Genomic DNA, 12,485 nt, shown 5'->3' on the forward strand with positions numbered 1-12,485 from the left:
TTGCCCTGTCTGTCTTTGGCAGGAACTATAAAAATAAAGCATAACAGGGGTCTCAGCCTTCTGGAGATGGGAGACGGCACAGCGTCTGATCCAGATCTTTCAGCCAACAAACGCTCAAGGCTCAGAGAGGTGAAGCGTCTTTTCCAAGGTCACAAAGCTATCCACCATCAATCCAGGAGAGGGAAGGCACCAGGGACAGCAGAGAGAGACTGCACACTGACTCGGAGTGTGTCTCCTGCTGCTGAATGGGGCACTGTCAAGGTCAGGAGCGGCAACCTCTAACTCCTCGCCCTCCTCTGGAGCAGACAGCTGTGCTCCCCAGAGGACAGAGCCCGCTCAATCACACTCTCCCTGGGAGGAATGTACAGAAGCAGCTTGTCTGCTGGAAGGCGGTGTGCCTCAGTAGGGGAGTGTGCTTTGTGGGGCCCATGTCCTCTAAGGATGGAGGAGACGGCAGTGGGCATTGCTGGGAGGCAGAAAGTGCCAAGATAAAACACACAGGCTCCATGTCCAACGTGGGCTCAGACTGTGGCTCTGACGCTCACTGTATGAGCTTGGTCCAGTCACTTCTACTCTCTGAGCTTTAGTCTCCTCATTGTAAAATGGGGATAATAATGGTATCTACCCCCCCCGGGGGGTGTTGAGGGACTAAATGTGAAACCCCTGTCTTAGCACCTGGCTACAGCAAGCGCTTGGTGAGTGTTTATGATTCACAAGATGCTGTTTGCAAGAGCGGTGCCTAGCACTCAGCAAACATCAGGTAAAGGGCACCTACTACTGGCACCATCACATCATCGGCTAACCCCTGGCTATGAGAACTCGGGTGAGCCAGAGCTCCTGCAATTCGGTCTCCCAATGTCCTTTCGCCTGCCCAGACATGGCCCTGCTTTAAGAAAATCCCCAGTCCAGAGCCCTGGGCTGGCGCATCTGGTGAGCGATTAGTCACACCCACAGTGTTTGCTCTCCAGCCGGAGTCGCTGGACGGGGGACTTACACAGCAGGCCCCGAGTCCCTGCCAGCCCCTGGCCGCACAAGCTTTCAGGGGGGCATCTGTTTGGGAATGGAACCCTCTAGACTCCCTCTCCAGATGGACAGCTGCCACCAAGGGGTGTGAGGTCTCTGAAGTCCTGCTGATGTTGCCAGTGCCATGGGGGGAGTCGCCTTGTCAGGAAGAGGAGGAGGGTCCCGATGAGTTGCCACTGCCGGAAACCCCAAAGGATCAGTGCAACGCTTTGATATTTACTAAGGTCCAGGAGGTGGCCCTAGGCTCAGGGCCAAGGAGACTGCCATGAAATTCCTTTCCTCTCTCTCTTCTCTCCCTCCATTTCTCTTTTCATTCATTCGCTCATTCAACAAACATTTACTGCACACTTACTACATGCCAAGCACAATTATATTGTGCTAGAAGTTCTCTGGGGTTTTTTTGTTTTTTAAAGAGACCAAGGTAGATACTATCCTCTCCCTGTACCTAGAGCACTGCTCTGTCCAGCCCTCATTATCCCGGGCCTTGGACTGCCTGCCGATTGGGAAAGCATGCCCTCATTCGACCTGAAATTCCAGAAACAGTGACATGCCCACGACAGAGCGAGGCACACAGAAGGCACCTACCTTGGAGTTGCTGTGACAAGAAAATGAAGTCACACGGCAAGCACTCAACACAAGTTAGCTGCTGTCATTCCCCCACACGAGGCTCCGTGTTCAGCGCCCCACACGCCCACCTTCTTATACTCATAGCAGCTCTGGGAGGTGGGCACTATTTTTATTCCAGAACAGATGAAGAAAGGGGGGCCCAGAGAGATTAAGTACTTTGCCCCAAGCATGAGTTTAGAGGCTGAATGTGAAGCCAGGCAGCCTGGCTCCAGAATCCACTCTTAAACCACTACCGGCTCTGATGGGCATCAGTCGGCTCTCCCAGCTGAGCTTGGACCCCTCCTCCTTCTGGTTACAGCCATTCTGTTTTGGATTTGTTTAGTGGAATTGCCAATCTGGGTGCCCGGAATGCCTTGGCCCAATGGCGGTGGCTATGTGACCCTCACTAAGCCAATCTCTTGCACCCTCTTGTTGGAATTTGAATCTTGGCTAAAGTGAGGCAAAAAATGAAGAGACAGTAGTGCTGACAATACATCTGATTAGCTCCCACTTCCTGGCTCATTCAAGCTTCCAGAACCTTCCCCTCTAGCCTTCTCCTGAAATCTGTGGCTCCCCCACAGCCTTCCAGTAAATTCCATCTTGTCTCAAGTTAGCTAGAACTGGATTCTGTGGCTTGCAACCGAGGATCCCCACTCACCCACTTTGCTTCTTACTTGACTGGTGCATCATGACCCTTTATGGTTCCTTGGCAGGAGCAGACCCGGAAGCCCTCACTCCCATCAGGCTCGGCCAGAGATGGGGACCAAGAGCCCAGTACTTACGTGCCATCGACTTTCTCCACACAGTGGAAGAAGCTGATGCAGTCTGACGTGTTCCTCAGGTTAAAGCACTGCTCATCGATAAACTGGGCCGAGGTTTTGTCCTCAAAGTCCCTCTCCAGAGCATGCTGAGCGTCTCGGTTATCGCTGTGTGGGACAAGGATTTGTCTGAAGATTCTGTACCTACCCAGGGTCCCTCACACAGGCCACCCAGGAGGTGGCGCAGCGCCATTGCTGAAAGCCAAGTCTCTGGACTCCCAGAAGGGTACTCTGTCTACCCCCAGTGGCTTCTCTGCCCTGTGCCACTTTGATGCCCGCATCACATACCCACAGCCTCCCCACACTTCTCCCCTCCCCCCAGTCCAAGCAGATCTGTTGTCATTGAGAACAGGGGTGGGCAAACATTTAGTGTAAAGGGTCAAATACTAAATATTTTAGGCTTTGTGGGTCATATGGTCTCTGTTGCAACTACTCAACTACGCAGGAAAATATGTAAGTGAATGGGCGTAGCTATGTCCCAATAAAACTTTACAGAAAAAGGTGGAGGGCCAGATTTGGCCCTCCCGCCGTACTTGGCTGACCTGATTTAGAAGATATGGATTCTCACTTTGGACAGAGCCTGGTACTGATTTAAATCACTTCACAGATCATTGTGTCTGACCCTATGCCAGGCACAGAGGGAAAAGACATGAATAAAACCCAGGCACTACCTTCAAGTTGCTCACAGATTTGTGCAAATACAGTAAAAACAAAGAATAGTAGGGGTAACAGTGAAGGTTTGAAAAGGATACAAAGTAACACAGAGGAGGAAGCCGTAAACTCAAGCTGAGGACATTTCTGAGTTAGGTCTTACTTTTATAAGTAGACAGGTGGACCAAGTTGGGTGAAGGGGTGAGGACAATTCCAAGCTGAGGACATCACATGGCAAAGTAGCTAGAGACATCCAGGCATTTAGGGACCTGTAAGCACCTCATTAAGGCTGGCAGAATAAGGGACTGGGCAGAGTCAGGGATTAGGCGGAGCCAGGGACTGGGCGGAGTCAGGGACTGGGCGGAGTCAGGGACTGGGCGGAGCCAGGGACTGGGTGGAGCCAGGGGCAGATCCGAGGTGAGCTGAGGACATTGGGCCAGTCCTTGCGCCTGCAGGGCTCGTATCTTGGCTGGGAAGCTTAGACTTAAAGGCCACCATGTGCCAAACTCCAGACCCTGGAGAACCACTTTCGTGATTCTTGCCATTTTCTCAGAGTACCTGCACTATTAGTTACTTGCTATTTTTTAAAAATCACTTTTAAAATATAAATAAGTGTATTTTAAAGGGAAAATCGACATCACTGTCTTTAAAGGAACATCAGTAGCACCTTCCGTTAAAAGGTCACCTCAGTTATAAATACTAAGTAAACACTAACAGAATCCTAGGTAGAATCTGTTGTCTCCAGAAGGTCCTAAGCCTGAGCTTTTCTGTCTCTGTCTTGATTGAAACAAGATTAGTCAGTGTTAAAGACACACGAGTGTTGACTGGGACTGTATCCTTGAGGTGCTTCGAGGTGACAGGGAATAAAGAAAGGGATAACCTTCACTAAGCCAGCTAATGTCCAGACACACCAACTAAAGTGAGTGGTGCACATTTCACACGGGTGTGTGTGTGTATGTGTGTGTGTGTGAGTGAGAGAGAGAGATCTTTCTTTCTGCCTCTTCTTTCTTGGTTTCTCTCTGTCGTGGGGACTTTGCATCTCTTTCTCTGTCCCTCTCTCCTGTCTTTCTCTGTTCGTGGTTTTGCCACTTCCTTTTTCTGCTGTAGATAGATACTGGATGTTGGTGAGGGGTTTCAAACACGCCAGAAGCAAGGAAAGCAAATCTTGATGGTGGGCTCCCACCTATCAGAATGCTCAGGGTGTCATGCTGGGACAGGAGGAACCATCCTGAGGCTCCTGGGGCCTTCTGAATTGGCAGAACCATGGAGGAATGGGGCCGTGTCCTGCCTAATGAACGGGAACATGAAGACCAGAATGTAGAAAAGAAACATGCCTGAGCAATAGAGGGGATCCAGGGCCTCAGAATCCAGCTCCCTGGCCCTTGCTAATGAGCCTGGAGAAAGAGGGGGCAGCCCGTCTGCCCTTCTTGGCCCATGACATAGAGCCCAGCTGTGCCAAGGCTCACCCTGCTGCCAGCCTACGAGGAAAAGCCCTGACATGGCTTCTGCTCAGCCTTTTCTGCTTTGCTGGGGCTTCTGGTGAGGTGGGGACACAGCTCTGCCCAGATGCAGGCCTGAGGCCTCACCCAGAAAACCATGAGTCAACAGCCTGGCGCCAGGGAGGCCACCTGAACGGGTCAGCCGTGGAGTCTCCACCCCCCCCCCCACACACACAGGGGCAAGGGCACACTGAGGCTCTGCCAAGGAGGCTCTGGCCGGTTCCAGGTTAATCAGGGAGCCCTGGCAACACGAGCTGCTTCCTGCAAGAAGACGGGCATCCTCAGACAAGTGGGCCACAGCCCCACGTCAAACAGCCTCTATTGAGAGGGGCTCGGCCTCTGTTCTGGCAAAGGGGAGGGACGCCTCTCCACCTGCTCATGTTCTCTCCCCCCACCCTCCCTGCCTCAGCTGCCTTCACTTCTTGGTGCCTGTCCCTCATCTCACTCGTGTTTCCTCTTGCTCTGTGTCTGTCCCTCTCCTTCTCTGGCTCTCTTTACTCTCCCACATCTTGCTTCATTGCTGGCATTGCACGAGCGGTCCCCCTCACCCCAGTCCTGTCTTGGGATGATTTCCCTTCCAGGGTCCAGTTCCCCAATTTCCAGTCTGGGATTCTGTTCACTCTGCCGGCTCGAGCTGTCCCAGTTCCCAAACTCCAGCCCTCCGGCGCCTCCACGCCGAGTTCTGCCATAGCCCGGTGTCAACCACAAATGGAAGACCACTCTTTCTTGCCCAAAATAGGTGATCATAAAAATAAGGGCAAGAAAAACACAATGAAGATATTTGCCTGCCCGAAGCGTTCCCTGTTAAAACGTTCCTTTAAAATGCAAGTATGTAAGGGTTTTTTTGGTTTTTTTTTTTTTTTTTTTTAAAGCAAATTAACTTAAAGACAAACAGGAGGCAAACAGTAGTCCAAGTGGGTGATGTACTTGTCAGCAATCAGGTCAGAGGCGCACACATGACAGAAGTCAGCCCTGCTTTTGGCCATTCACCGGTCCCTACGCCACTGCCGTGTGCTCCTCATTTCCACAGCCTCCACCTCGGCGGTCTGCCCTGACCTCACCCTTTGATCTGCAGGGAGCTTCTCAACACTGCCCTGGGTGATCCTGTCCCGCCGCCCAGTCCTCAGTGGAGGCGAGGGGCTGCTCTGTGTGTTGGGGGGGGGGCGACTGCTCCTTCTGGGGTACGGCCAGCCCCCGGAGCCTATATGCAAGCTGCCTGACCTCTCGGCATCCTGTCCAGGTTACCCACATGCCCCATGCAGCCGGAAGGCGCAGCTGGGGCTAGGTGACCAGCCCTCCCCCTGCTCTTTGTGTCTGAGGAAAGGAGAAGGAGAAACCAGCAGAGCAGCGTGCCCCGTAAGAGCTAAAGGCAGTGCCCAGCTCCAGCCCCAGGAGTGGAGGCTATCTCCAGGGGAGCCGAGTGCCAAGGGCTTAGCTAGGGGGCCCCAAGCCCTGTAAAACTCAGGCCTCCCTCTAATTATGCGGGGGAGCCTCCTGACTTGTCATGAGACTGGTCATGTCATCTTTCAAGAACAAAAAGCTGATTGCTTTTGAAGACTCTGGGCTCAAGGCATCTACCAGCTCCCCTCTGGAGATGCGCTGCTGCCCCCCCAACCTTGATGCCTAATGCCACCCGCTCTCTGCCACCTCCCCAAGTTGGGAACTCACACGGGGAAGCCCCAGGCTAAGGGGGGCCTCAGTGAGGCCCATTTCTTTTGCCAAGGCCCTGCGTGCAAACAAGAGCAGCCAGTGAAGTTCTGGGTCATGAAGACTGGGGGGCGCGCTCTGGGAGACCGAGATGAGCCACTGCGGCTGCAGCACTGACACCATCGACCTTGGACAGTGCTCCAAATCAGGATTTCATGTTCTTCCCCGGAGAGCTGGTTGTTAAACACTTGGCAGCATGCCACTGACCGAAAGAACAACCGAGAGACGTCCGGCAAGCCTGTCTGCTTACCCCTGGAAACTGGGGAGTCCCAAAACAGACCCTGAGAAGGGGGAGAGAAAGCAGCTCTTACCGCATCTGGATATCAATTCTTTGAGCTAGTTTTCTCATCTGTTCTTGGCAACATTTTAGCAAATCTACTTCCTGCAATGAAAAATGTCAAAAAGAGCAGTGCCCCTTAGAAAGTCACCGCACCCCGCGTCCTAGACGAGTGACGCCACCCCTACCTCTCGCTGCCCACCGTTGACCACCCCCAGGTGAAATCTCAGGGCGGGGCCCATTTCCTGCCTCACCCCACCTGATCCCCGGGGCCAGACAGTTAAGGGTCATCTGTGGAGGCTCCACAGTTCCTTGCTTTACTTTCTTCCTTTTTTACACACCTCCTGATTAAAAGAAAATTGAGCACCTACTACGTGCCAAGTGCTCATTTGTAGATTGTTTTATCATTATAGTCAATAATGCATATGAAACGGTACAGCGTGTGACATACAGTAGGTGCTCCATAAATGCTAGCTTTCATTATTGTTGTTGTTGTTGTTATTATTATTATTATTATGCCCATTTTGGAGATCAAAACTGCGGGTTCTGTGACTGCACATCTCCCTGTTCTCCACGCGATGTAGGCCCCCAACAATACTTTCTGAGCCCCGACTTTGCAAGGGGTTACATGGTTTCTGCTCCTGGTAGGCAGCTCGGAAACCTCTGTGAGCAGCGGGCCCTCCCTCCTCCCTCAGGCCGCCGGGCGGAACCCAGGAGGCCTCTTACCCGGATAAGGTTTTTCTCCACGTTGTCATGGACCAAATCAATCCCGATCCTTTTCTCTCGATGGTACAGACACTCCAGAGCCACCTGTAGGGAGCAGCAGGAAATGGCGTGTGTTCCCTGCACCTGTAGGGAGACCCTGACCGCAGGCGACTCCCATCTATCTTTGCCGTGACCTGTTTTATCCCCAGGAAACCTGGATGCTCCGTGTAGCCTCAGCCCTGTGCCTGTGGGTGGGCTTCACCTCCCTTTCTCCTCCCGTGGGGACCGCGAGATGCCATGACTGCGGATGGGCAGAATACTGGGGCAGTTATCTCACAGGTTTGCCGTGTGGATTAAGTGGGCTCGACAAGTGCAAAGCACTCAGAATGTGGTCAATAAATGTTACCTATGAATAGATGTGAAAACGCCTTTTTGAAGATCTGTAAATGGGGAGGGGGCAGGGGAGAGCTTTGGAAAGTGACCAGGGCCAGGCGAGACCCAGGCAACCCTGTCACACAGCCATGCACCTTGCAGCAACGGTCCTGGGGCCATAAGTGGTGTGGAAAGGAAGACGGGAGAAGTGGCTGCTCAGGGGAGCTCCTGCAACGAGGGGCTGAGGAAGGCTGGTGATTGGGCCACGAGCCTGTGATGTCACAAAGAGAAGCAGGAATGAGAAGGAAGCAGGGGAGCCGCACATCTTGGTGCTAGGGTGCAAATGCATCTGGGAACTCAGGAGGGCAGAGGGGCTCACTGATTTCACAAGAATTTACTGAGCCCCTTTTCTGACCACACCCGATCAAGGTGCTAGGAATACCACAATCAACCAATCAGAGGGTCCCTGCATTAACAGAGCTCTAAGAGACAGGAGAGAACACACACAAGTAAACACGCAAAGAGGTGCAATCATTTCTGAGTGTCAGGAGGGCTTGGATGTGAACAGGGTGGCGTGGGTGGGTGGGGAGCAACCGGTGGGGGGTTGGCCGGGAAGGACTTCACTAAGGAGGTGACAGACCCAGACCTGAATTATCAGAAGCAGCAGAGATGAATGGGAACAATGTGCCAGGAAGAGGAAACAGCAAGTGCAAAGGCCCTGAGGTAGGAGGAGGAGCAGACAGGAAGACCCCGGAACTGGAGAAGGTGAGGCTAGAGCAGAGAGCAGGGCCTGAGCTGTGCAGGGGCTGGAGCTGGTGACAAGGAATTTGGATGTTAACAGTGTGCATTGAGGGGAGGTTTAGTGAGGGATGTGGAGATCCAGTTTAATATTTAAAATTGCCCCCTCTGGCTGGAAGATGGGTGGGAGGAGGGTGGGAGTGGAGGAGGGCGGGAGTGGGGGAGGACAGGAAGGAGGCAGCATCATTGTCCAGGGACAAGGGTGGTAGCCCTGGAGCTGGGGAGAAGTGGAGCAGAGAGATCTCTGGTCCCCCCCCAAGCCACCACATGGCTGTCAGAGGCGCTGCGCCGGTGACCAGGCAGAGCCGGGTTTCCCAGACAGGCTGGAGGGGTGAGGAGAGCAGGAGAGGACAGCAATAGGTTTTAGATGTTGCCTTAGGTCCCCCTGCCCACTCTCCTCTCAGAGGAGAAACATGGGCACATATGGACACAGTAGGAGTCCCCATAATGGGAGGGGGGACCCGCGCCATGTCTCCTGAGGGATCTGGAGGCAGGACCTCTCCTCCAGATGTCCCCACACCTGACATGGAGCAGAATCAGCTGCAGGTGGCTGCCGGGCAGGAGGGTCTGAGTCCCCACCTGCTCCAGGGAGCAGCCAAACATCATCCTGTGTGACCAAGATTAGCTCCCGCAGCACGAGGCAGATGATGCCGGTTCCTTACCCGATGCTGGCTCCGGGACCCCGTGAAAACCACTCACTTGCCCAGACTCCTCTGCAGCCACGGAGCCCAGGAGAGTTCTGGCAAATGGGCTAGGAATGGAAACGCAGGGTGTTCCTTTCCAGAAAACTGACATTCCCTGACACGGTTGGCACAGGGGGCCCTTTGTCCTGTCCCTATCTTCCTGCCTCAAATGAGAAGATCAAAATGCTCCTTACCAGTAGGAGCTTGCAAGAGGAGATATGAAATCTCGCGAGTAGTAGGACAAAAGCCACAAGCTGTGGACGGCAGAGCAGAAAGACAGGCGCCAGGGTCCCCTCTGGCATCAAGTGGAGGTGGCAGCAGCCTGCTCTGTTTCCTTCTGGAATTCTCATCAGGACAGAAAAATCAATTCCTACTTGGCTGAGCCTTCACTGAGCCACAGTTGGGTGTCTGTTACATGCCGCCAAAAGCAATCCTCACTGATCCAGGATATGACCGGAGACCAAGGAGCCTCGAGAACGTCCACATCCAGATAGGTCTTCGTTCGCTCAACAAATAGTTACTGAGTGCCTACTGTGTGCCACGCAGTATGCGAGGCTGGGAAGACATTCAGAACACTGGCCCAGACAATGGGCGATCAGCATAGACACTGCTCATGCTGCCCAGCACAGCTGAGGTTCCATCTGGAACACGCCCAGTGACAGAGCAGACAAAAATCCCCACCCTCGTGGCACTTAGAGTCTAGCTCAGGGCGCAAAACGATAAATAAATACATGCGTAAGTTAGAGAGTATGTTAGAGGGTGTTCAGGGCTATGGAGAAAAATACAGCAATTATTTTAAATATACCCTGTACAGAGCCCCCTGCGTGCGTGTGCCCACATGCACACACAAGCACACGCGGAATGTCTGGGTAAAACCCCTGCAGTTCTGCTGTGATCCCAAGGAGCGAAGGAAATCCCATTCAGTCTGAGGAACCCTGATTCGACTGGGATAATCCTGGGCTGTAGGAACTAAGCGCAAATGATGATGCAGGGAGAACCGACCTGCAAAGTGCCCATGGCCTTGACCTTCCCTGGAGAGGAGCGGAGCGCCCAGGGCTGCCCTCCCAGCGGCTGCCACGGCCCCTCCTGACCCACACTCACCTGCAGCGGACAGTTGAGCTCCTCGGCCGCACACTCCAGCCGCCTCTTGACTGTCTCCAAGCTGTGGTTCTCCTTCAGAAGCCTCTCCAGCTCATAGCCCAGCTCAGACTTCCAGAAGCCGATGTCCGACAGCCTCTGGCCCAGGTTCCGGCTGGTCCCCTCCTGCATCTGGCGGGTCAGCTGGTCCTTGTCCTGCATGAGCCTCATGGAGTCGCCGGTCAGTCGGCTGGCCCACAGCCGAGAGGCCTCGGCCCCGCGCATCTGCAGCTCGTTGGACCTGTCCCAGTCATGGGGGCTGTAGCGACAGAAGAGGGCGGAGCGGAGTGCTGGCAGGATGGTGGGCGGCCTCAGGGCGCTGCGGCACGTCGCTCCCTCATCCATGCAGGTCTGGGCGTTGGAGATCTTGTAGAAGAGGCTGGGTCTCCATGAGTTGAGGTAGCGGTACCCAGGCAGGTAATAGGGCTGGTAACATTCCTGGATCTCCGAGGCCGGCACGGCCGGGGGCAGCGCACTGAAGCCACAGGCTTTCTTGGGGCCACAGTAATTGGCGGTCTGAGTGGTTCCAAGAAATTCCATTCTCCCCCATCAGCTGCCCTTGGGCAAAACTCTGAGGGGCCAAGGCACGGCAGGAAGGGGAAGGATCTTCTCCTAGTGATGGGCCGGAGCTCTATGACTCGGGCACTGTTGTCATAAAGCCTGGGGGAGCGGGGCTTCACTGGGCTCTTGCTCATTTTAGGCCGGCTGGGGCCATATTGTCCCAATGGAAACACATGCAAAAAACAAAGTGAAGGGGAGTTTCTCAAGTTGCACACTTGGAGATGCACGAAATGGTATTGCTCTACTGTTCCACAGTAATCAAATCGGCCTTTCACACCTAGCTCTGCCGCTGGGAGAAAATGTAATGTAGTCCACTTCGGGAAACTCTGTCAGCTCAGGGATCATCTGGTCGGGGTTAGTCGTCTTCCTTCCCTCTTTGTCCCCAAGACGACACCAAAGTGGGGCATCCGTGGGATGGGATACTACTCCGTAGTAAAAAAGGAGTCTCAAATGGATTAAGCCAAATAGAAGCCGCTAGACTCAGAAGACCACATCCTGTACGATTCCACTTAGAAGGCATTCTGGAAAGGCAGATCCACGTGGACAAAAGACAGACCAGGGGCTGCCAGGGGCTGGGGGTGAGGGGAGGTGGGCTGACCGCAAAGGAGCATGGGAAAACGTGGGGCGGTGACAGTGTAGTGGACACAGAGCTGTCCACTAAAAAGGGGGAATTTTACTGTATGTAAGTCATACTTCAACACACCTTAACTCAGTAAAGGGAGCGGGGGAGGGATCATGAGGCAGAGACCATGTCTCTCTGGCTCACCACTAAGCCCCAGCAACCAGCACACTGACGAATGAATGAATGAATGGGCATCTAGAATCAAGAGCTGGATTGTGCCAGAAAGAATATTCAACCCTCTCATCTCTACCAATGGTTTTACCCATCAAGAAACTTGCCCCCTCTTGGGCTAGTGGGAGTGGCAACGAGATCTCAAGGTACAGAACAAGAGGGGTGGTTGATGTGTGGGGACTTTCCCCCTTCTGCTATAGGAAAAAGAGGAGCCTAACCCTCAAAGAAGTGTTTCTCTCCCTAATTACGACCGAAAACAGTGGCTATAAATGACCAAGGCAGAAGAAGATAATATTAAGCACCTTCTGTATATTTGATGTTTTACATATACTCATTGAATTTCCACGGAGAACTTAGAATGAAAGGCTTGAGGCCCACCCCTATCTAATAGGGTGGGCTCTGGACCCCCTACACACTTCCAACGCTTTCCTTTGTAGGATCCTTTAGGAGGAGGCACCACACTGTACAGGAAGCACGTGCACATCCAGGGCGGTCAAGAAATGGGCCAAAAAGACTCAGGATATGTTGGAAGCACGAAAGGTTCATGTCCAAAAATAACGATGTGACCAATATCTAAGGATATAAAGTAAGATTTAGATTTTTCTCATCATCCCTAGCTACGTCCAGTCTTCCTAGATATAACTACTATTATCAGATGTTTATACTATTTCCAGAGATTGTCTGTGAAGATAAAAACACATGCAAGCAGATTTTAGTTGAGGCGGGCTGGGACAGGCCTGGAGATGCTGCATTTCTTACAAGTCCCCAGTGGAGGCTGGTCCAGGGGCCATACTTGGAGTAGTGAGACTCTGAAGTAAGTTCTGGGAGGGAAAGGACCTTGTTTGGATTTTCCTC

The 12,485-nt window shown here is 53.1% G+C and overlaps 1 protein-coding gene across 5 annotated transcripts in view; it reads right to left on the reverse strand.

The window, feature by feature from the left end:
* TEKT5 (tektin 5) overlaps nt 1-12,485 on the reverse strand; it is a 50,194-nt gene that overhangs the window by 25,351 nt on the left and 12,358 nt on the right. For 3 of the 5 annotated variants that reach the window (XM_057314833.1, XM_026520330.4, XM_057314831.1), the window contains 4 exons: nt 10,241-11,358; nt 7,308-7,391; nt 6,616-6,686; nt 2,412-2,555 (listed from right to left, as the gene is read on the reverse strand). In XM_057314833.1, coding sequence (XP_057170816.1) covers nt 2,412-2,555; nt 6,616-6,686; nt 7,308-7,391; nt 10,241-10,816 — 875 coding nt within the window. In that variant the 5' untranslated portion in view covers nt 10,817-11,358. The remainder of the gene's footprint in view (nt 1-2,411; nt 2,556-6,615; nt 6,687-7,307; nt 7,392-10,240; nt 11,359-12,485) is intronic. The other 2 variants (XM_057314832.1, XM_057314830.1) reach the window with 2 other exon arrangements.

The sequence above is a fragment of the Ursus arctos genome, unplaced genomic scaffold (genome assembly GCF_023065955.2).
Source record: "Ursus arctos isolate Adak ecotype North America unplaced genomic scaffold, UrsArc2.0 scaffold_2, whole genome shotgun sequence".
NCBI classification, from domain to species: Eukaryota; Metazoa; Chordata; class Mammalia; order Carnivora; family Ursidae; genus Ursus; species Ursus arctos.